A 26,886-nucleotide genomic window follows, 5' to 3' on the forward strand; every position below is an offset into this window, starting at 1 on the left:
AGGAAGCGCAGAGTAAGGTTTAATGAAAGTGAACAGACCAAAGGAGAGGCAGAGGAATTTATAAAACGGTGAAGAGTTGAGAGATGTTGCATATTGATGTGGGTAGGATGGGGTGGGATATTTAAAGACCGATATTTACTCATGTATTTTTCCATTCCTGCCAACTCCCCACCACACCATCGTCGTCCATCCCAACCGAAAGATCGCGAGTTCGTATCCCACATTCGGGAATTGTAATTTATCACCACCTTGGGCTATAAAATTTTTTAAGTTATAAGAATACGTGTTTGTCCAACTTGCCATTTGCAAGAACGGTCATTATAGTTATGATTTCTAAATTTAACACAAGACAATATAATTAATCCCGTCACCATGAGAGCTTATGCTGCTGATGGTAACGGTAATATTATCAGCTTCTGTACCAAGTAGTAAACAACACGTTGATCACAAAGGTATTGATAGTATAATGTTGATTATTCCTAAAAGGATGTTTTTTCTTATGAAAATAACACTAATTTACAAGTCATTAATGATACCACTCCCAATATGTTAACTCTTAGTAATTGCTTTCATTATAAATAACCATTTCTGTACCTCTCAATTAGAAGTTAAATAAATTAGTTCATCACGGGAAACGATCAGTATCAAAATTAGTAAAAAATATTCGTTCATTACCTCCATTTATTCAAGTAAAAAACTCAAAAAATAATCCTGAACAATTTTTGACGAAGGTATGGTCTTCAACGCTGAAGAAAAAGAGGAAATATTTTTTGATTAAAGATAATAACAATAAAGCCAGTCAATACTGATTCTGCTTTGAATACCTGTATTCATAAATATTATTTCTTACTACTGCTCCTTTTCCTACCCAAAAAATCTGCCAACTTCGATTCTAACATTCCTCGGACTTCGCACCGGATGATATATTACAATTTGATGACAGAAACATAGGAAAAACGAAACGTTTCTTAACAGTTCTAAGAATGCACAAAAGCTCTCCACCAAAACGTAGGCCTCCGCACTAGATACAACCCAGCGTAGAAACATAAATGCTTACCACAGCCATTTGCTGAAAAATCTAATCCTTCATCCCTGCTACCTTTCTCCACTTTTTCCGCTTTCTTGACATTTTTCCCTCCAATATTATTCAGCATTCCATCGCCTCTCACGCAAACATTCGTTCATATCCCATAGCCTCCTAGTTTTTTATAAACTTTTTTAGCTCCTTCCGTTCTTTTCCGAACTAGTACAGCCCTTTTCGTTCTAGTCCATCACATTTTCTGTATAATCTTCTGCCACGAGAAAGAAGAGACGGAAGGAAGAAATGGATATTGAACGGAGAAGGAATTAAGAAAAGACGGCAAGGCCAGAGAAATGTTTTTTTTTCATTTCCTTCCTATTACATTTGACGAAATCTAGTGCGACAATGAAATAATCTGGTTACAAAAATAATGACACGAGAGAAGTTAAAAACACACTCTATGCGACCTATATTTTTCATTTTGAACGAAGTAGCACTATTTCTGCATCTACAAAATGGTAAACATGAAGATAATACTTACAGCAATGCAAATTGCCTAAATTTAATGATAGTACATAGAAAAATATTCGATGACCTCTGAGATAAAAAGGAACGCAACGACTTCCCCAGTATATCCTCAGCGTTTAATGTCTCACATGGAGATAAAAGTGGGAAGACTTGTAAATTAGACTAAAATATGGTGAGGCTCTTCATTTAGCCATGTGACAGTTTCAATTTAAAGAAGAAAAATTGCTGTCAAGTCACTCAATTCTCAGTTTCGAAGGAGGCGACGACGTTGACTCTGGAACCGGTAAAGTAACTGAGAGTCGAGTAGCACTCGAAAAACACTGATATCCTTCCGAGAAAAGAGTAGCATCCCGCCTCGGAATTTTTTCAGTGCATGACAAAAACACCTATTCAAACAACGCCCACCCGAAAAATCCTCCGCCTCACGAGGAAGTATGTTCATTATGCCTCTTTGCAAGCATTTTGAGAGGCTATGTCCAAATCTTTTCCCGGCCCTTTTGAAAGAACCTTGCAAGAATCCTCGCCTGTGAGGTCAGACAAGAGTTAAAGAGAGAGAAACTGCTCAAAAGGCATTTCGAAATGAATAGCAAATGATGACCGAGTTAAGAGAGCACAGAGGCGACGAGTTGGAAGATTCTTCGCACTGCGAGTCCACTTTGCAGGAATGTGTAAAGATTGAAGACCCCGTAAATATCTCCCGGGAATTTTATTTCACTACCCACGCCTTAAACAGTCATGTCCAAGTTGTTTGATGCAGGAAAAATATTAATTGAGCAACATGTCGTATCCATGGTGCCTTCACTGCTAAACTGCATATGTCTTTATCAACCCAGTGACAGCCCTCTGATTCAAATGCTGAATAAAAATACGGTGCAGAGGAAATTGTGCCAAGAAATTTTAGCCTCGGATAGCTGATGCTAGAAGGAACAAAAAATACCACTTGAACGTACTAGAACGCTGTATAATATTTATTTCTACATAATTGTATCCAAGGTCCAGGTAATAAATGCAATCCATCGCATAATGGTGGTTTAGCTGGAAGAGAGCACAGCCAATCCATTCACTAACCCGGCGGTCACGTTTACCACATCATATTATTTCTTAACTAGGCATTACTTCTCTTCCCTTTAATCATAGCCTAATACCTGCTATTCCCTGTGATAAAATTTAATGAAAGAATGAGATGTTAGAATTAAAATCTCACATTCGCATAATACGCTAAAGAACAAGATAGCAATTGAAGTATGAAGATAAAACAATGCATCCTAGCAGCATTTATTTCAATTCAAATTTGGGTGGAAACACACTATTTTTAAACTATAGAGACTTTGAGTCATGCGCTCCGATTGTCCGCGAGTTTTTCCTGTTGCCGGATACTCTAGATAACTCATAACTCATGAATAATAATGATTTGCCTGCCTGCAAGGCATCCGGCAACAGATCAAATTCACGGCCAATCGGAACGCTTAGCTCAAAATTTTTGTGGTTTGTAAATGGTGCGATTTCCGCCTAAACATCAATAGCAATTATGGTTTATGCTGGCATCAGCTATCCAGGGTTCAAATTTGGTGGTACAATTTTTATCCACCCGTTTATCTAGCCAAGTAGTATATACCTGGCACGACTTCATAAAATTTATAATACATATGGAATCAGCAAGAAAATATCATTCTACACTTCCACAGGATGTAGGAAGTATACGAAAATACCCAAAGTAATCTACGGTCATTATTTAATGGGCAAAAAGGTTTCTATTGAAAAAATCAATTTTAGGTGAATATTACGTATAATTACCGCCGCCTGTCTGCCGACACATTATCGTACTTAGCCGAGCTGATGGCGATGCCATAAAATATCAATTTCTACCAAACTATACAACTTAGTTTAAAATAACAATGGGTTAAATCCCCTGGACCATGATTCGTATCAATTTGAACCTTTTATTTAATTTGCCATAGCATGGACCGTATTGCTATTTAAGTTCAGAATATTCATGAAAATTTCACTGAGGGTCAAGTAGTCTTAGGATCTGTGTCATCGCGGTTCACAATGGGTAGCAACACTAAATGATAGCATGCGTGTCCATCCCGTCTGTGCTAGGAAAGCCATGCTGTGAATAATTTTTCTTTCTTCATGTCAAGGCCAACTAACGTGGGTGAAAATACTATGAAAATAATAGCATATCAGTGTATTTCAACCCAAAAAAGTAATATGGCATCTAATAAAGATTGCAATCTTTAGAAGATTAAAATATAATTGACGCAATACATTGTGTAAGCACCGGTTATTCATTAAAAAAATTATGAGATTGAAGCACTTGAGCCTTACAGCATATACATTTATACGTTATGTACTCTGCGTCTCGGTACTAAAAGACATCCAACGCGTAACGTTGGTTACGTTGAAAGAGAGCATACCCATTCCGATCACTATCCCGGCGGTCACCTCTCTTACATTTTATTATTTCATATCCAGGTATAATTTCTATACTCTTTGATCATAGCACAACAGCCGTTTTTTTAAGGTGATGACATTCGATAAAACAATATATTGTTAGAGTTCAAATGTCGCATTAACAGTTTACAGTAAAGAACAAGATAATAATTGAAATCTGAGGAGAAAACAATGAGCTCCGAAAACATAATATCTCAGATGAATAATATCAGTAGATTCTCACAAAGGAGTGAAACTTTGGAGCTTTGGCGTAGTAATAGTATTAACGCCACTACAGTTATTGATATGGGAATGATTTTTAAAAGGCAGGGCGTGAGTTAAAGGAGAGGAATATACGGCAGGAAATATATTTTCAACTAAATCTTTCTGATGACCCTAAAATCTTAATCCTTTTCATTTTAAATCAAATGTATTTGAATGAATAGAAATTTCAGATATCCTGGTTGAAATATTATGTACATTTTCATCAACGTAGATTTTTATTAAAAGCAAGTTTTGAGCGTATTATGTCATACGGGGTTTTTGATCCCACACATAAATACATTGAGAGAAGTAGACAACAAGATTATCATAAAAATGTGCGCTGGAAATTCAAGTACATGTCCAATGCAACAACAATTCTCTGTGTCGGAAATTCTTCACACAGTTAGGACGAAAACAGACTCTCAACAGCGCCTATTCTTTAATTAACATTTATATTCACAATTAAATATGAATAGTGACTCGTTTACTTGCCAGTACAATGCTTTACTGCACAATTACTTTTCTCTCGGATCGTCGAGCCTCGGGTAACATTTCATACGGCAATTAGCATTCCCCACAACAGCTAGTCATAGCAGCGCGAATGTACAGGCAATTAAAACCTAACTGACGAATGAAAATACTAGTAAAATGAAAATAAAAGAAAAAGAAACTACCAACCTAGCTGTCGCTATTCGAGTGAAGGTATTATACAGTAGAATTGACCTCCTCCTTCCATACGTTAATTATATTTATATATGCGTTATCCCATGTAGTTACGGAATGGAGTAAGACGAAAGATTTAATTCTATGGGAAGGAGCTCGGTCGCCTCGGTGGGTAATGAAAAAGGAATATTAATTTGAATAAGGGCAAGAAAAAGCAGCGAAGAATGGCTGCAGAGCACAGGGCGAAGATTAACGATGAACGACCGACCAAAAAGAGGCTTGTTTCATCTTTTATTCTCAGCTTTCGTTAAATTAGTGCTAATAGTGGGATTTATATTTTTTTTTATTTAATACTGATCACCTAAAACCATTCTATGTCGTATAAGTGACACCTTTTATGAAGCACTAGGCAAATCCGCGACGAAAACCAGCGAAAATGGGTAATAAGTATTGTTTGGACTTGTTCGCCATTAACAGGAAAATACTATCATATAAAAAATAATATTGACGAATATTACTGCAATAAATAGCTTTGTATGCACTATTATGAAGTGAAATTATTTTCCATGAGTGAAAGAAAATTATAGCTTACTATGATTTGCGCTTAAATTTTAGAGAAAATTTAGTCTTAGAATTAATTTCACTTTGGTAATGGGGTCATATTCATCATAGAAGTAGTTCTCAATTCCTCCACAGGAGTTCGTCAGTAAAAAAGAATGAACTCATTTCCTCTCATAGAGCACACTTCTGAAAATGGATGGAAAGTAAACGGGCAAAGGAATTAATCCTCTGCGCAGGAATCCGCCAGGAATAATGGAAAGAAACAATTTCGTTGTACGCAACACTTCCATTTGCTGACCTACTTAAACATTTCTACTCCCGAGCTTCACGAAATATTTACTCGAGGAAAACGATCTCAGACTACATGTCTTCTGCTATGATTAATTTTATTCTTTTCCTTTCTGTTAATTTTGTTTTCTTTCGTTCCTCCAAGAATCAAGATAACAGACCCCTAAATTTAAATGGGCCATTGGCGAGGACCTAGATATACAAGGCATAACTATGAGAGGCACAATTATTCTAACAATGATCCTAAATCAGATAGCACCTTGAGAACCGAAAGGTTCGACAGATAATTTTCAAAGAATAGACGAGAAAACAACAGGATGAAAAATCAATGATATTGCGTTCCAAGTTGGATTACGAAGTGCAGGTCACAGCCTCTCATTTCTATTTTTCTTCCCATACTGTTAAATTTCGATGAGTACAATTTTTTTCAAATGCTGATGCAAATGTTTAGTTTTGAGATGCACCAACGATTGTAAGAATATTAATAGGATTTGCTGAGATAGAGCTGACCTCTGCAAAAATGTGTGCCTGCTATCGCGGTAGACTAGCTCGAGCATAATGGCTTTTGCGCAAAAAATCTCACCGCGTATCAAATATCCTTAACATAGACTACAGATCACGAAATAGACGTGTATTAAGAGGACGCATCTCTATCCCTTTACCAGTCTTTTATCGCTACGAAATATACGTATACTAGTTTTTCAACCGCCAAGCGATAAAGTACAGCTGCTGTAAAACTTTTTGAATTTGAAAATTGTACCTCAGCATTTTCTCTAACGAAAAAATTACGTACTTAAGTTAACAGGCGAAGTGTCTTGTGCCAGATGATGGCTCAGTGAACCAAAACGCGTTGTACGCAGTAAAAAAAAATTGTGGAAAAGTGCTACGATCTTTTATTTATTTAAATATGCCTAACTTCCTCCAATTGAAGCCTGAATCTGTTGAACTTACACAGAAAAAAGGTTGACGCAACGTTTCCTGAAGAGTTTAATTTGAAGACAAAAGTTCCACAAGAGTCAAATGCCAAGGGAAAAACGAATTACGACGGGTCAAGCAGTGGTTAATAGTTAAATTATCTTAGAAATAACCTAAATAAACCATTGCCTCGTATGGTTGCAAGGAAATTATTATTAGTTATAGGTTATCAGTGCTTACACATGCACGACCCAATTATTAGTTTAAAGTCGTGACTTCATTTTGGTTTTTAATGTATATTGCGTAGTATAGTATCCTAGTGGGTAGAGGGAATGGCTGCCAAAGGGGAGGTCTAAGGTTAAATTCCGGATGCAGCCTTCGGACTCGCCCAAAGAAAATCCTCGGAGTTCAAGGAGGCCCAGGGAAAGGAACTTTCCATTTCCTCAGAATGTGTGAAATTTACATCCTCGTTGGTTAATTCTGGTGGAGCTCTACCCTCAGTTATACAAACCAACTTTCAGGTTGAATTTTTGGTTGAATAAGTGAGATATGAACTATACCTTCATTTGATTCACAGATCATACATTTTTCTTCATTTATCGTTTTCTCAGTATTTCCTTCCATCTCACTCATCAACCTTCATTGGGTCTCAGCCTACTGTCTCTTGCATTAACATGAAGTTTCTTTTCTAATCCAATTATTGAATCCTCCTCATTTCTAATCTAAGGACCCACTCTAATTATAATAATTATTAGCCGTATTTATCACATAACGCCCATCAATTTTCAATTTGAACGCTTCTAGACAATTTCCTTCCTCATTCCTTAAACACATTTCCCTTCCGCAAAGCAATACATATTTTTACAAACCGATTTTCTTTGTTATTCATTTCGGAAAAAAATACATTCCTATTTGCCAATGTTAACTTCACTGCTTATCCACCGTTTTTCCTCATAAAATGAACTACAGCAACCCACGAACCGCAGTAGGTGCCTACTTCCTCCACTCACATCCCTTTACCTCCTAATAATCTGAAACGGCAAGTTTACCTTCTCAAACACTATGCTCAGCAATTATTCGTTTCCTTTATCGTCTTATAACCTAATTTTCCCACCCTAAAGTCCACACAGAGAAACTTCTGCACTAGCATAACTTCTTATTAGTTGAAATGACAATCCTTGTCGCTGAAGTTGCGAATATCAGTAGTTTCAGTTTATAGCCATTTCTTTCATTAAGGCACATCCCATTATCAAAACCAATTCTTTCACGTAAAAAGTTATAGGACGTCTTTTGTGCTTTGCTTCCCAGACTCTTCCCTCCAACATACGTTTAATGAAGTTTTTGTGCTTTTTAAGTGCCCGAGTAAGTGATTTACGGCTTTCTAGTTTTCTCATTTGCCGTTAATCATAGTACAATTTGGCCATGATTTCATTATTACCCAATAGTCTACTGAGATTTGTGAAACCTTTCTATTGCTTCTCTGCATAGTACTATATCTCTACATACACTATATATCCCATACTTATAAAACAACTTCTTCATAATCAATAAAAGATAGAGTGTCCGACGTGATACGGTGGAAATCTTTGATATTCAGCTTATTAAAAACGCTTGTCTGTTTCCACACTCATGTAACTTAGAAAGTGTATAATTATCAAACTTGTAGTTACAAGTTTGATAATTATTCACTTTCTCACTATCCAAGCCTCACATGCATATGTTAGCACACTAATAAAAAACTTTAACAGGACCTTGGTCATAAAAAACAGAACCTATCCGAGACTGGCCCTGGCAGAAGATTTCTTGCCTTCCCCCCTAAAAAAAACCTTCGTCGTTAAGTTTTAGTGTCCAACCGTCCCTGTGTTCGACGGAGTAACCCCTCTACGTAACTTTCCTTCTTTGCTTCATCTCACTGACACAAGCCCAGATATCCGTCATTTCGCCTCTGTTGGACAAGTCATCCCACCTCCAACCTTACACTTATCTAAAAAAGCTGACATTTTATGTCATGTTTTTTAAGTATTTTAAAAAATAACACGAAGATGGCAATATTCCACAAGTTTATTGTCTGTACTACGCGTTTCGACCGTTAGGTCATTATCAAGTACAATAATTATTGGACCCACTGCATCATGTTCTACAAATCTAACGATTTTTTATCATTATTACTCCCGTTTCAACTCAAAATCGACAGCATATCAGCATCAATATGCTATGCATAATTCTTTGAGAGTTCTTATTATACCGCCAGACAAGGTATTGAACGTCGAACGTTGAAGGTGTAGCAATGGTTTTCCTCAAGCCCCAGTCTTAAATAAACCTTTGGCATAATATTGACGCGATATATTTTTCCTTATTAACTATGCATATTTATAGATTTAGTTCGATTTAATTCTTTCAAATATACACCTTTAACACCAGATACCAATTCCATTCCATTAAAAATGTTCAATTTCTTCCAAATGAGATCAATAAAAACTTAGGCCTGCATTGCATGAATATCTACAATGAGTTTAATACGAGCAACTGAACTGTGTTAAAGAAATATTTGTTACCATAGAACTGGAGCTGATAAATTGGGAAAAGTTAAATCAAGTTAACCTGCACTAAAATAAAATTGTATATACTCCAAATATGTACTTAGTGCATGGATAGGAAGCATTAAATCCTGCAAATGAAACAGCCGTAGTACACGAAGCACAATAAACGGTTGAGCATGGTGGCACTTAACGAAAAATCTATGTGGGACTGGATGAGTCCACACTGTGGCACGTTTCCAATCGTGTTTTTTTTTTTATACCGCCTGGCTCTTTACGTGACCTTTTACGCAAGAACCTACGTGTTCCCCAACTACACTGATGGAGGTTTCTTGAGAGCTTTCGGTGAGCAGCGTTTCGGGGAATCATTTATCTTTACTGTAAAGGCACAAATAAAATATATTGAGAAGGAATAATCCTCAAACTATTCCAAATGATATGGTCATGTTAAATTTTATAATTTTATTATCACGTTAAACCTATTTTAGTAAAATTAATTGCATGCCCACGTGCTCGAAAGAGTATTTTTTCAAATATCTCACGCCTGAGACTGAAAGTAATTGTTAGGATTTAGTAAATCGTAGAAATTAAAAATACCTATACCAAAATTGAAAAGAATACTTGTGCAAAAATCAACAAGGAAATCTCTTTCGAAACGAAATTTTCTTCAACAGGAAAATACGGAAGGAAATATTTAAGTAGAATAACGAGGATAAATTTTCAGGAATCAATGATGATAGGCTTTATTATATACGAGAAAGAACGGGATATTCCCTAATCCAATTTTAAAAGGAACGAGTCGATTGGGTGCTTGAATTCTTCAAGCGGGTAATTAGGAGGGTGGGAACATTGTTGTGTCACGTGTTGTCGAGCATTGTGTCCATAAGTGTTTAAAATATTCAAAAATTTCCCTGCCGGTTTTTGAAAGGGTAAGGAACTTAATTGTTTACTTTTAAAATTATTTGTTATTTTCAATATGATTTCATTTGACGGATAGTTCATTATTTGAATAGGCTAAGTTTAGCACTGAGACATAATTGGAATAAGGTTTTTAAAATTTCAAGACAGTGATGATTTTGTGGTTATTTTTCAACTCTTAAAGTCCAAAAGCGTTGTGATAAGCGAAACTTGAAAATGAAACGCAGATTCCTTAGATAAATATATATAAAGATATACCACTCGCAAAACATATGTCCATAATGCTGTGTGTAAAATACTAAATTGTAACGATTCCCCAAATTTCTTTGGTACTAAAAAATAGTTATTCTCAAGATATTTCAATTTGAAAAAAATTGCTTTGGCATATTTGCTATCATTATCGTATCGAATTATCAAGTATACTGACACGTGTATTGAAAATTCGCAATCCTGTTCCAGTCTTCGATCATCAACCCTAAAATTCCTGGTCAACTATGTACGTGGATAGAAAATCCTGTATGTAATAACGATTCGATATATTTAAAAAAAAAAGCATATTCAATATATATAGATCGTGAGACTACACGCAAAGCATATTTCCATTGGGCATTGTGAGGAAGACCAAGATGTACACATTCACCAAATTTCATTGGTCCAACGTAAATACTAATCATGTTATGCCAATTCGCGTATTTGCTACAATTATCGAATCGATCTTTCGATAAAACTGCTATCTGCACTGTAATATCCGCAATGCCGTAGATTTTAATTCCAGTTAATAGAAATCTTCTCTATATTTCCTGGTCAACTATGTCCTTGGATGTAAAATCCTATATGTTATAGCAATTCGACATATTTTAAGAAAAAGTAGATTCGATATATATCGAACGTGAGACTAAACACAAACAATATTTCAATTGGGCATTGTGAGGAATCCCAAGATGTACCCATTCACCAAATTTCATTGCTCCAACGGAAACACAATTGAAGTTATGCCAATTAACGTATTTGCTATAATAATCGAATCGATCTTTCGATTATACTGACATCTGCACTGTAAAATCCGCAACGATATTGATTTTATTTCCACGCCATGCTCATCTTCTATATAATTGCTGGTCAACAATGCCCGTGGGTGTAAAATCCTAAATGTCATAGCTATTCGATATAATTTGTGAAAAAGCAGATTCGATATGTATCGAATGTGAGACTACATGCAAAACATATTTCCATTGGGCAATGTGAGGAATACCAAGATGTACCCATTCACCAATTTTCATTGGTCCAACGTATATACTAATCCAGTTATGCCAATTTGCGTATTTGCTACAATAATCGATTCGATCTTTCGATTATACTGACATCTGTAATGTAAAATCCGCAATGACATTTTTTTTATATCCAGTCTATGGTCATCTACTATATAATTCCTGGTCAAGAATGCCCGTGGGTGTAAAAACCTATATGTTATAGCTATTCGATATAAATTGTGAAAAAGCAGATTCGATATATATCGAATGTGAGACTACATGCAAAACATATTTTCATTGGACATTGTGAGGAATAAAAAGAATTACCCATTCAACATATTTCATATATTGCGTGTATTTCTTACGGGGGCCTAATACAAAAAGATATAAATTCAAATGGATGTATTTTCATTAGGAAACATAATTCATCTAAATAATTTTTGTGTGCGCATAATTCATTCTTTTCCTTACATATTGTTAAAATTTTTATCTCCGTAACTATGTAAATAAGCCCAAAAAATGGCTCAATCGAATACAACCTTGTATCGATCATAACTTCGAGTGTAATCAATCGATCCGCTTGATTTAACTTTTGTCGGATGAGTGACATTATCAGTTGCATTGTGTAATACTTTCATGTTCAAAATTTGATCAACAAAAAAGTTATTAGCGATTAAAGCGTATCCAAGGAGATGGGTATCGATATAACTCGCACATGAATCGATCGAGCGGAATGGTCATCATTGAAAAAGTTGACCATTTTAATAATATTATTTATCTGAAAATTTCATTCCTCTAGCTTAAACGGTTGCTAAGATATTCAAGATTGCATGCTCCACAAAAAAATGGCGACAATGATTTTTCGCTTGCAGGACATTTTTCGGAATTTAATTATTAATTAACCAAGAGGGATACGGCGAAAGTGAGCTCAAACGTGAGGGTTCGGAGAACCCTCTAACGGTTTTTCTTGGAGATTCCAAATTTTCATATGGCACATGTCTCAACGCCGAAATCCAAGATTGAAAATTCGACCACCTCTACAATGGAAAGTCGAAATCGTTTATTCCTCGGAATTGTTTCGACATATGAAAATTCCGAGATAGCCAAAAAATCAACCAAAAAATCTAGTATCTTGCGTTTCAAGGAATTTGTCCTGTGATGATTGCAAGTTGGTCAAAAAAAATCCTAACGTAGTGCCATAAGAAAAGCATGGGGCACTTTCAAAAAATCATAAAAAATACTAAATATCAATTCATCGCAATGACAACCATACTTAAAAATCAACCAAAAAATCTAGTTTACTTCAAGGGAATGTCATGTTCCTCACATATTTAGAAATATATTTTAGAAGTGAAAAAGTTTTAGTCCCATAAGGCTCCCATGTTAATTCAAGTCGATATATCTCGAAAAGTTATCGACTTTTTTAAGATTTCAGATTTTTCCTCCCGATGAATTTTTTTTTACTTTTACGTCCAATATTCTATATTCCCACACATATCACCAGTTTGGCTACTAATTTGTATCAATCACACAATCAGTGAATTAGTTTGCAGCTATTATAGGGACGTTAACGAGTCGATTGGGCGCTTGAATTCATCAAGCGGGTAATTAGGGGGGGTGGAAACATAGTTGTGTCACATATTTTCGAGTCATGTGCCCATAAGTGGTTTAATATTCAAAAATTTCCCCGCCGTTTTTTGAAAGGGTAAGGAACTAAATTCATCACTGTTAGAAATATTTGTTATTTTCAATGTGATTTTATTTGACGGATAATTGATTCTTTGATCCATTAAGTTAACCATTGACACATAATCGGAATAAGGTTTTAAAAATTTCAAGAAAGTGTTGATTATGTGGTTATTTTTCAACTGTTAAAGTTAATAAGCATTGTGATAAGCCACTCTTGAAAATACAACGCAGATTCTTTAGATAAATATATAAAGATATTCCACTTGCAAAACGAATGTCCATAATGCAGTTTGTAAAATACTGAATTGTAACGATTCCTCTAATTTCTTTGGTCTTAAAAAATAGTTATTCTCAAGATATTCCAATTTGCAAAAAAATTTGGCATATTTGCTATCAGAATCGTATCGAATTATCAAGTATACTGACACGTGCATTGAAAATACGCAATCCGATTGATTTACCTTCCAATCTTTGATCATCAACACTAAAATTCCTGGTTGACTATGTACGTGCATGCAAAATCCTATGTTATAACGATTCGATATATTTTAAGAAAAAGCATATTCGATATGCATCAATCGTGAGACTACATGCAAAACATATTACCTTTGGGAATTGTGAGGAATACCAAGATGTACCAAGCACCAAATTTAATTGGTCCAACGGATACACTATTCAACTTGTGCCAATGTTATGTATTTGTTATAATAATCGAATCCATTCTTCGATTATACTGGCATTTGTATTGTTGAATCCGCAATGCTATTGATTTAACTTACAGTCTATGGCTATCTTCCACATAATTATATTGGTCAACTATGTCCTTGGATGTAAAATCCTATATGTTATAGCAATACGATATATTTTAAGAAAAAGTAGATTCGATTAATACCGAACGTGAGACTATACACAAAATATGTTTCATTTGGGCATTGTGAGGAATACCAACATGTACCCATTTGCCAAATTTCATTGGACCAACGTATAAACTAATCAAGTTTCGCAAATTTGCGTATTTGATAGAATAATCGAATCGATCTTGCCATTACACTGCCATCTGTACTGTAAAATCCGCAATGCTATTGGTTTAATTTTCAGTCTGTGTGTCTACTATACAATACCTGGCCAACTATGCCCTTGGATGTAAAATCCGATATGTTATAGCGGTTCGATATATTTGAAGAAAAAGCATATTCGATATATATCGCACGTTAGACAACATACAAAGCATATTTCTGTTGGGCAGTGTGAGGATTACCAAGATGTGCACATTCGCCAAATTTCATTGGTCCAACGGGTATACTTTTCAAGTTATACCAATTTGCGTATATGCTATAATAAACGAATCGATTTTTCGATCATACTGACATCTGTACGGTAAAGTCCGCAATCCCATTGGTTTAAGTTTCAGTCTATGGGTATCTACTATTTAATACCTGGTCAACTATACCTGTGGATGTAAAATCCTACATGTTATAGCAATTCGATATACTTTAAGAAAAAGTAGATTCGATATATATCGAATGTGAGACTACGTACAGAACAAATTTTCATTGCGCATTGTGAGGAATACCAATATGTACCCATTCACCAAATTTCATTGATCCAACGGTAAATCTATTGAAGTTATGCCCATTTACGTATTTGCTATAATAATCGAATCGATTTTTCCATCATACTTACATCTGTACGGTAAAGTCCGCAATCCTATAGGTTTAAAATCCAGTCTATGGGTATCTACTATTTAATCCTTAGTTAACTATGTCCTTGGATGTAAAATCCTACATGTTATAGCAATTCGATATATTATTAGAAAAAGTAGATTCGATATATATCGAATGTGAGACTACTTACAAAATAAATTTTCATTGGGCGTCGTGAGGAATACCAATATGTACTCAATCACCAAATTTCATTGATCCAACGGTAAATCTATTGAAGTTATGCCCATTTACGTATTTGCTATAATAATCGAATCGATTTTTCGATCATACTGACATCTGTACTGTAAAATCCGCAAGGCTATTGGTTTAAAATCCAGTCAATGGGTATCTACTATTTAATCCCTAGTAAACTATGCCCATGGATGTTAAATCCCATGTATTATAGCAATTCGATATATTTTAAGAAAACGCAGATTCGATATATATCGAATATGAGACTACTTAGTAAACATATTTACAAAACAAATTATGTGTAACACCAAGATGTATCAATTCACCAAATCTCATTGGTCTAACAGTAATACTTATTAAGTTATGGCAATTTACGTATTTGGTAAAATAATCGAATCGAACTTTCGATTATACTGACATCTGCACAGTAAAATGCTCATAACTATTGATTAAAATTTCATTCTATGGTCGTACACTATCTACTATCTTCTCAACTATGTCCGTGGATGCTAAATTCTATGTGTTATAGCATTTCGATATATTTTAAAGAAGGCAGATTCGATATATATCGAATTTGAGACTACATAGGACACATATTTTCCCTGTGCATTATGAGGAATACCAATATGTACTCATTTACCAAATTTCATTCATCTACCTCAAATACTTATCAAGTTATGTCAGCATTCGTATTTGTTATAATAATCGAATCGAACATTCGATTATACTGACACCTGTATAGTAAAATGCGCAATGCTACTGATTCAAATTGCATTCTGTGGTCTTACACTACAATATTCCTCCTCAACTTTGCCCGTGGATGTTAAATCCTAAGTATTATAGCAATTCGATATATTTTTGGAAAACGCAGATTCGATATATATCGAATGTGAGACTACATACAGTACTTATTCCCAGTGTACTTCATGAGAAATACCAAGATGTACACATTTACCAAATTTCGTTGGTGTAACGAAAATACTTATCAAGTTATGCCAATTTACTTATTTGGTATAATAATCGAATCGAACTTTCGATTACATTGACACCTGTATGGTGAAATGCGCAATTCTAATGATTCAGAATTCTTTTTACGCTCATCAACTATTTAATACCACCTCAACTTACCCCTTCGATGCTATATACTATGTGGTATAGCAATTCGATACATTTTAAGAAAACGAAGAATCGATATATATCGAATATGAGACTACATACAAATTATATTTTTTCAGTGAATTATGAGGAATACTATGATGTACCAAATAACCAAATTTTATAGATCTATCAAAAATATTTAAGAAGTTATGCTACTTTACGTATTTGGTATAATAATCGTATCGAACTTTCGATTATGCTGACCCCGGAACTCTGAAATACGCAATTTCATTGGTTGGTATTCCATTTCTTGGTCTTTCTCAATGTTAGGCTGGCTAGTCTGTCCCCATTTATGAATATTCCAAGTACTTATTAGCATTCGTTAAAATACAATAAAACGTAGATTCGATATATATCGAAGGTGAGCCCACCAGCAGTAGTATGTTTAACATTGCTCCGTGAAGAATACCAAGATGTACCATTCATGCAAATTTCATTGGTGTACCTGTAATACCAACCAAGTAGTGCAAATTCGCGTTTTTCAATGGCAGCATAGGTTAGCCGAACAGGCAATGGCGGCCCTTAATCAAACTCATATACCCACCCATGGTGCATGAGGCCTAAGATAATAATTTGAAAACAAAAGAGCAATGCATTTCGAAGAATGGACCGCGATGGTTGATTGGGTATCGTCCCATACTTCTCGTATTTCTCCCGTCTACTGCCATGCTCCCTCCTATAAGGCGATGCGCGTTTTTCTTACCGAGTCCGACCCCAAGCCGTTTGGCGGGGAGGAATGGCGGCGATCGCCGGGAAGCCAAAAAAATAATTTGGGAAAATTTCAAAATGAAATAATTCATTAACTATTACGATACCTAATTAAAAAAGAAAACCCAAAGTCTAACGAATAGTTAGGCTTGTGCCAACATCTTCGCGAGCTACATAGCTTAAGTTTCGTTCGCCAGCTGTCAAATCGAAATCACATAAGAACGCGTGTAAATCGATATCTCGAAATCGGCTCGACTTGGAAGCTTCTAACCCATGCCAAAAAAATCGGCCAAAAAACTAATGTTTCCCATTTGGATGTCGTCCGCGTGCGGCGATTTAAAGTAGGTCATATCGCGAATTTATTTTTTTTCCATAAGAGCCCATGTTAAAGTAGATCGATATATCTCGAAAAGTATCGCACTTTTTGGCATTTTCAGATTTTTTCTCCCGATGAATATTTTTTTAGTTTTACCACAAAAAATCTCAGCTCGATCGGCCCGGTAGTTTGGGCTGCTAATTATGGTCAATCACGCAATTTTAATGAATTTCCAGCTTTAAATATATAACGAGTCGATATGCGCTTGAATATATCAAGCGTGTCGTGGTGGGTAAGGAGATATGGTGGTGTGAATGGTGGCCTGGTCCTGGGTCCATAAGTTGGTAAAAAGTTCGAAAAATTCACCATATAAAAGGTAAAGCCATTCGATTAATTTTATGAAAACTCATATTTGATATTAGTTGAACTTAGCCCATTGCCTTCATTAAATTCTATTTGACAGCAAGTGGAATATTAAAATGTACTCACACACGAAATTTCATACCTATAACTGAAATAGTTATGAAGATATGTCAATTTGCATATTTTCTACTATGATCGAATCGAACATATAGTTGATGTGACATCAGTTTTGAAAAATACACAAATCTATTCATACTACCATCATTAAATCCATACGGATTCATTCTTTTCATCCATTATATGTAAACCTTCTCAAATATGCCCGTGGACACTAAATATTATGTTTTAAAGCAATTTGATACATTTTAAGTAATCGCAGATTCAATATATTTCGAATGAGAGACTAAATACAAAACATGTTTCCTATGTGCATTATGAGGAATACCAATATTTACTCATTTACCAAATTTCATTCATCGACCTTAAATACTTTTCAAGTTATGTCAATATTCGTATTTGTTATAATAATCGAATCGATATTTCAAATAAACTTACATATATAAAGTAAAATCCTCATAGATATTGTATATATTCATTCTACGGTCATTCACTATCTCTCACCTCTCAACTATGCCCGTGGATGCTAAAACCTACGTGGTATAGCAAATCAATACATTTAAAGGAAACGCAGATTCGATATATATCGATTGTAAGACTACATACAAAACATTTTTCACCTTTGGGTTAAGAAGAATAGCAATATTTACCCATTTACCAAATTTCTTTGATCTACCTGAAATACTTATCAAGTTATATCAATTAAGGTATTTGCCGTAATAATCGAATCGAACTTACGATTATACTGACATCGGTACAGTGAAATACTCATTGCTTTTGATTTAAAATTCGTTCTATGGTCATCAAATATCTATTACCATCACAACTATGCCCGTGGATGCTATTTTCTATGTGATATAGCAATTCGATATATTTTAATGAAAAGCGGATTCGATATATATCGAATGTGAGACGACATACAAAACGTATTTCCCCTGTGCGTTAGTGGAATACCAATATGTACCCATTCACCAAATTTCATTCATCTACCTTGAATATTCATCAAGTTATGTCAAGATTCGTATTTGCTATAATAATCGAATCGAACTATCGATTGTACTGACGCAATTACAGTAAAAAGCGCAACGCTATTGATTTAAATTTCATTCTTTGGTCTTACACTATAATATTCCTCCTCAACTTTGCCCGTGGATGTTAAATCCCATGCATGATAGCAATTCGATATATTTTAAGATAACGCAGATTCGATATATATCGAATGTGAGGCTACATAGTAAATATATTTACACAACAAATTATGTGTAATACCATGATGTATCAATTCACTAAATTTCATTGGTCTAACAGTAATACTTATTAAGTTATATCAATATTCGTATTTGCTGTAATAATCGAATCGAACTTTCGATTATACTGACACCTGTACAGTAAAATGCGCAATGATACTGATTCAAATTACCTTCTGTGGTCTTACTTTATAATATTCCCCCTCAACTTTGCCCGTGGATGTTAAATCCCTTATATTATAGCAATTCGATATATTTTAAGAAAACGCAGATTCGATATATATCGAATATGAGACTATATAGTAAACATATTTACACATATCATTATGTGTAATACCAAGATGTATCAATTCATTGAATTTCATTGGTCTTACAGTAATACTTATTAAGTTATATCAATATTCGTATTTGCTGTAATAATCGAATCGAACTTTCGATTATACTGACACCTGTACAGTAAAATGCGCAATGATACTGATTCAAATTACCTTCTGTGGTCTTACTTTATAATATTCCCCCTCAACTTTGCCCGTGGATGTTAAATTCCTTATATTATAGCAATTCGATATATTTTAAGAAAACCCAGATTCGATATATATCGAATATGGGACTACATGCAAAACATATTTCCACATTCCATTATGAGGAATACCAATATGTACCAATTTACCAAATTTCATTCATCTACCACAAAAACTTGTCAAGTTATCTCAATATTCATTTTAGTTAAAATGATCGAATCGAATAATTCGATTATACTGACATAGGTTCTCGGAAATACGCATGTCATTTGTTTTTTTTCCATTGGTTGGTCAGTTCACATGTTATGCCGGCACAACTATCCCCGGAGTTGAGTATTCCAATAAGTTATTAGCATTCGATAAAATCCAAGAAAACGTAGTTTCGATATATATCGAAAGTAATGACCAGTACTGGACTACATTTTATATGGTCAAATGCACAATACAATGATGTACCGTTTCACCAAATTTCATAGGCTTAGGTGAAATACTTTGGAAGTTATGCGCATTTCCGTTTCACCATAGCAGCAAAGTCACCTTCTAAAGCATGGGCCCATGTCAATGCAAAATCCGTATACATAACAAATGAGTGTCGCCTATGCGATACTGGTTTCATAATGAAAAAATCAATACTTTAAAAAGTTATGCCGTGAGGCTTTACTGGGTATAGTTCTGTCAGCCCTCCGCAAATTTCACCCGCCTAAATGCATGAATGGGATAGGGAAATGCGTGTATTTCTTCCGGAGACCGACCACCGCCCGTTTGGCGGAGAGGAATGGCGGCGATTGCCGCGGGCTCAAGAAAATAATGTGGGAAAAATTCGGAATGAAATAACTCGTTAAATATTACGAAATCTAAATAAAAATGAAAACCTGGACGTACCGAAGGTACGTTTGTAGGCATGCTTTTTTGAGCTGAATAGCCTAATTTTGAAGCGCCAGCTCTCAAATCGATATTTATCGATCGTCCTATCTCGACAATGTTATTTCGATAATGCTAATAACTCGGAATCTATTCGACAAACGAAAATTCGGAGATAGCCAAAAAATCAGGTAAAAAATTAGAAAAAACGTATTAGGCGGCGAAAGTCCAACTACTTTGGCAAGTGGGTCAAAAAAAATTCCAAAGTTGATCCATAAGAAAAGCATTGTCGATTTTTAAAAATCATTTCGACAGTGATCGAAAGAGATCGACGAAAAACCAAGGTAATAAAAAATTGAGCAAAAAATCTAGTTTACGTCAGTGGGAGATGATTACCCTGAGACGCCTAGTTATGTCGTAATTAAGGAAAGAGTTTTAGTCCCATAAGGCTGCCATGTTAATTCAACTCGATATATATCGAAATGTATCGCACTTTTTCGAATTTTGAGATTTTTCCTCCCGATGAATTTTTTTTTAATTTTACCACCGAAAATTACATCTCGATCGGCCCGGTAGTTTGGGCTGTGAATTTGTATCAATCAATAAGTCATCAATCCGAATGCAGCTTTAATATATCCAACGAGTATATAATGCTTGAATATATCAAGCGTGTGAATACAGGGTATTTGGACATGGTAGTGTCATATGAGATCTAGTATTGAGTCCATAAGCCATTCAAGTATTCTCATAAAAAGTCACCGAAACGGGTAGAAAAAGGTGAATGTGTATCGCATGACACGCTGAAAATGTTGAAAGGGTCCATTTTGTAGTAATTAATTGTTTATGGGAGTTCGGACACGAATATATTTAAGGATGTGTTTCAAGTAGAACTATCTCATGTGAGAAATGGCAAAAATAGTAAGACCTGAATACATAATATAGCTTCCAGATTCTATGTACAACGATCGAGTTCGGTTTTTTTTAGACAGAATATCTTTCGAATATAATCTTAGGTATTAGGCGAAATGGAGTGGAAACGGAACACAATGAAGAAGATGGAGCAATTTTCACAATTTTAAATATATTGGTACCAGCGAAACCGGTAGTACCAATAAATTTAAAATTTATGAAATTGATCCTGCTTCTTCATTAGAAATTCTTTCGGTTAACTGTGGTTTTCCATGCTGACCCGTGAGGTACCACAAACAGCTCGTTAGGAACCCGTTTCCAGCATTCAAACAAATGAATATGAATACCGATGGCCGGTCCATCGCGCCAATGATTGCGGACCCCTTCTGTTTCACCAACTGACAGGATCCCCAATCATTGACGCCCTACTGCCACCATAATTAAGAGGCTTTCGAGACAGGCCCCATTACCCTAAAAATACTTTGCTGATTAACATTCATGATAAGATAGATACAATCAAATATTGCAGCAGAATTCTTTACTCATCCACATGATAACACAACTCCACAGTCCTGTGCAAGAAATTTTAATTTTTTTCCTTTTTTATTACATGCATAAAATAATAATCATTCTTGCTCTGAATAAATATGTATTCCCCACCAGCAATGCGGAACTTCCACGCATTTCAGTTAATGTCAAAATCATATTACTTAAGTCATACCGGGGATAAGTAAGTTGATATAATGTAAATAAAATTAATAACACCGTACTCCAAAGAATCTCCTCTTGGAGCCCATGCAATAATATATCATGCTAGGTGCTTCTTATTAGAGAGTCGACATACATCATATGGTGTACTAATATATTTTCTACTCTACAATTATTAATTTTCCATAATACCGGTTTGAATTTAATTTTGATTTTGGTTTCTGTTTTCCATAACATGCATTAATCACTATTTCTTCATAGTGTGTTAAAAAAAATTGACCTCCAGTCATGCGGAACGTCGAAGTTTTCGAAGTTATACGGAAATAATGAAATAATGTGATGGAAAAACAAAGTTCATTTTGATCAAACAACATGCAATACTAAAATATTAATATACTATTTTTGTATTTTAGTTTTTTCATTTTTTTGAGTTTTTGTATTTTTTAAATTAAAACGACTACTGTTTCTACCTACGAATTACGAAACTAATCCCCCCCATTTCCCTAGTCTTCAATCTTCTTGGATACCTCTCTCTCTCTGCGGTGGAAACACCCGTGGTGCCTTCTCCCCCCTACGCCGGAGACCAGCCGTTCACAGCGTCCTAATGGGTCTCCGTAAAATATAGAACGATTACGATGGAAGGCACGTAGGGTCACCACAAACCCTATCCATATGGCCAGTACTCGGCCTTCACATGTCCCTACTCTACAATCTTCTTGGTGACCAACTCTTTCGAGCGAGGATAAGGTCACCCTAAGCACCTCAAAGCGTAGACATGGAAGGCATTCTCGTACTTCTCGTAGCAATCCTACACAACTCAGCGAAGCGCATGTTTATGGATTCGGATAGTGAATACGCAGGTGGATGGTCTTCTTTTTCTCGTACTAAATCTTCGAGGATGATGCGGGCAGAATGAGGGCACTCTTTCAATGTTCTTTCTTCAATTACAAAAATTTTTACTTCTGTCTTCTGCTCTTCGAGACCTTCCCAAGGCTATAAACTATTTTCCATGGGAGAAAACAATACTACTTTGGTGTTTGCCAGGAATGAATAAATTTTCATTGGCATTCATTTACTGCGACGCCTTCATTGGACACCGGTTCCCGATTACTTTAATTCTAAATTGTTCCTGTTAAAAGCATTTTTCAAACCGTGAATTACGCGAGGAAATAGTAACCGTTACCATAAATTGTTATCGTCGTTGTTGTGTTTCTATTTGAGTGAACGTTTTCAAAAATTACATGTTTTTCCCGTGCAAACGTAACTATCGTGTTCATGTATCTAATAGTTCTTTCATAACGATATTAATTGTATGGGCCCTGTCATTACTTACTCTGTTTTCGTTTACTAAGACTTTCACGTCGTTCACTGATCTAACGCGGCCTAGAGCAACGTACAACTGACCGTGAGAAAATACATCGCTCCGCAAATCGACGCCTACTTTTTCCAGGGTCTGGCCTTGAGACTTATTTATAGTGACTCCGTACGCCACTTTCAAAGGAAATTGTTTACGGATCATTTCTATCCCTGAATTTGAAACGGCAAATTTAAAAGGTATTCTAGGGATCATTACCGTGTCTGTCGCATTCGGAATTCTAGCTTCAATGAATCGCCGGGATATTTTCTCTACGATAACTTTCGTCCCGTTAACTAAACGATCTTCAAAGCTGATGTTTCTAATCAATATGGCCACGCAGCCAACCTTCAACTCTAGAATGTGGTCAGGGACACCCGAGTGACTTATAGCGTTGAGAACGTCCGTATGTATTAATGTGTTATCCACCGCCCCCGCGCACGGTGGTGTGCTATCGGCGCTGCACAGGCGAACAATTTCTCCCGGTATCATGTCCAATACGAATCTATTTATTTCCGAGATGTTATGATTAGTCCCCGACAGAATGGCGCGGTTACAGCATAGGGCTTGATTACTTAACACATCAGCGGGATACACGAAATCTATAAGCTCCTGCAATGATGTTGTGAATGAAATACTACCGAGAGGAATAGTTTGATATTCCCCCATCGCTACGGTTGGGACTCTATCTTCCCCGACAGCAAGAACGAACTTCGAGTACGCACGATCGTCTCGAGAGCGAAGAATGGAACGGAGTTTTTTCTTAATAATGATAGGCCATAATACGGATGACTTAAGGGAAGCGTCGATTATGTCGGCCTTTGACCCATCTGGAATAATAGGCGGTATTTGTCTGAAATCGCCGGCTAGCACTACAACTTTCCCCCCGAACGCCGCTTCCACCTGACAAATATCCCTCAATGATCGGTCGAGAATGTTTATTGTGTTTCTATGTGACATGGGCGCCTCATCCCAAATGATTAGCGAAGCCCTACGTATAAGATCGGCCCTCTGGCTCCCTCCGGTAATGCCGCACGGTGCATTAGGGTCGTCCGTCTCTAGCGGCAATTGAAACATTGAATGCGCGGTGATACCCCCTTGGTGATTCAAAGCAGCTATTCCCGTTGAGGCTGTACATAACACGATGGCGCCCTCTGCACGCATCCTAGCCGTCAGGTGATTTAAAACCACGGTTTTCCCCGTCCCGCTTGGCCCGTCAATAAAAAATACTCTATCCCTCATATGAACATTCCTAACGGCGGTGATTACGGCGTCGACAACGCTAAGCTGTTCCTCGGTCAGCTTGGGACGCCACTCCTCAACTGCCCTGGCGGCGTCCTCGGGATTCCATCGTACCTCTTCTCGACCGACTTCCGTAGTTACGTCTTCGACCTCAGGAAGACCCATGTCCCTCAAACATCTTCCGTGAGGACGAAGCATGTGATCTATATCGCATAAGGCGTGATGATAGGCCGCTCTTTCGTCTAAACGTCCCGCGTAGTCCTCGCTCAGGGGGCCCTTAAATCTTTCCCAAAGAACGGCTGCGGGAGCACCAAACATAATTACGGCGAAGAAGAGTTGTCGCAGGGCTCTTCCCGTCTTAAAAGTCGCAGCCTCTTCTAGAGCGTGTCCGTATTCGTCTAGTTCGTCGAGCAACCCTCTTGCCATTGCCGCTTCTTGAAAAGATCCGTAGGTAACGGCGTCTACGGTGCGCAACTCCTCGTAACTCCTACACGGGAATCGCGCCAGGAGCATTCTCAGAAAAAACAATTCCCCCAGCGTGGGGGAGAGCCACCGAAGTCGAGCTACGCTGCTCCCACGCTGTCGCTTATGAATGAAATGATTACCATCGTCGAAAGGAATGCTCCCTGGCTTAGCGGTCGTATCCACTACGTACTGTTCGTAAAAATCTATCAGCGTCAACGGCGTGAATTCTGGCTCGTCCGGCCTATTCAAATACAACGTCAACTTGGATTTGCTCCTCTGAAGCGCCTCCCTCTCCTGTCCTGGGCGAAATATAACGTTATCCTGCTGAGGGAGATGGATTGGTAAATTTAACACGCTCGGTTCCCGGCAACTGACGTCATATTCTAATATACGCCATAAGGCCTCGCAGGCACTGATGTATCGGAGGTTGGCGTAGTTTTCCACTTCGTCCATCGACTGGTCCTCTACGATCGCTACTCTCGCGCGGTCCGGTCCCTTGTTAATATATTTAAACAAATACTTGACTACTCTTTGACTCGTGGCCACTTCGAGGTTACAGTGGCATTCCATGAGGAGGAGAACTGCAGGATTGTAAGGTACGATCCACTCATCCGTTACGACTCGGTTCCTTCCCATTTCGACGGTCCTATCGCAAGGTCTACGGTAAAGAATGAACCCTCTCCGGTCGGCGTGAGTGACTTCGTTTGCCGACCGTGGATACCGCTTCGAACATTTCCCGGTTTCCCTGTCCATGCACGGTGCATTCGCGTTATTAATGCCACATGGTCCATGTACCATATGCTGAAGGACCAACGTGTGAAGTCGGCCATTCGCCTCCTCTCTCGGTGGAATGGTGGCCCTGACGAAAGAATCTATCTCATCTGATTGCGTCGGGCCGCCACCGGCGACGCGAAAAGCGATGTGTGCGTGGGGAAGGCCACGCTTCTGAAACTCTATCACGTAAAGAATGTAAATTAGCTCCCCGAAAATAACGCCGTTCCTGATGCCGTTGAGAAGTTTACGAAGCTTCTCCTGAAACACTCTCACGCATAAATCTGGCCGATCCACGGCATTCTCACCGGGGTTTAAGCTATTTTTAATCTCGACCCAGGACGGATTACAGGTAACGGTAAGAAAAAAACTGGGTTTCCCTTTCCTCGAAACCAGCGCCATTGCATCAAGATAACGTATCTGCATGTAGCGCGGACTATTGGTGAACGTCGACGGCAGGTACACCTTCCCTGGCACAATGTCTCCCTCAGCGGCAATTGACTCGTCCAGCTCCTGTCTCGAGGCGATTCTCAAAATGTTACGCTGATTATGCTTAACGTATTGCAGACGCGCCTCTTCTGCGCGGCACCACATGTCTACGAAATACTCCTGAGAAAGCCGACGCAAAAACGTGAATCTTGGCTCTGAGAGGAGAAGTTTCCTATAATATTTAACCTGAGTAATTTTATTACCCGTACGATCGCGCAGGTCGGGTGACCATCCGGATGACGCATGTGGGAATATAAGAGGATACTGCAACGCCTCGTACGTCTCACTCAAATAATGCACCTGATGGGGTTTCGCCTCTCCTTTTTTCCATACAACGACCTGATGCGGATGATACTCGAAATTTGTGCTCAAGATGCCAGCTATCTCATTCGTCGCGGGTGCATCTCCAATTATCGGTCCATCGGTCCTCCTTGAGGTCTGTTTAAAAACCAAGTGCGCCGACTCGGAGACATGATTATTTAGATTCCGCAGGTCTGCAATTAGGCGGTTGACCTGACCTAGGTATTCCATGACGTCATTGACCACGTCCTGCCTCAATTCTATTTCCCTCGCTAACCTGAGTCGCTCCTGCGGGTCCTCAACGTATAACGCCATATTATTTTTCTCCCCTTTCCAGCTCAAATCGAATACGCGGTGGTAAATCCTGCCCTGAATCTTTACAAAGGCAACACCTG

The 26,886-nt window shown here is 37.2% G+C and overlaps 1 protein-coding gene across 1 annotated transcript; it reads right to left on the reverse strand.

Moving 5' to 3' along the window:
• Window positions 1–1,990: 1,990 nt before the first annotated feature.
• On the reverse strand, window positions 1,991–24,892 carry LOC124161395 (ATP-dependent DNA helicase PIF2-like). The gene is made up of 2 exons (XM_046537712.1): window positions 23,800–24,892; window positions 1,991–2,073 (listed from the first exon to the last, which is right to left on the reverse strand). Exons 1-2 carry the CDS (start codon window positions 24,890–24,892, stop codon window positions 1,991–1,993), a joined length of 1,176 nt encoding a protein of 391 aa, XP_046393668.1.
• Window positions 24,893–26,886: the final 1,994 nt, after the last annotated feature.

The sequence above is a fragment of the Ischnura elegans genome, chromosome 6 (assembly GCF_921293095.1).
Source record: "Ischnura elegans chromosome 6, ioIscEleg1.1, whole genome shotgun sequence".
NCBI classification, from domain to species: Eukaryota; Metazoa; Arthropoda; class Insecta; order Odonata; family Coenagrionidae; genus Ischnura; species Ischnura elegans.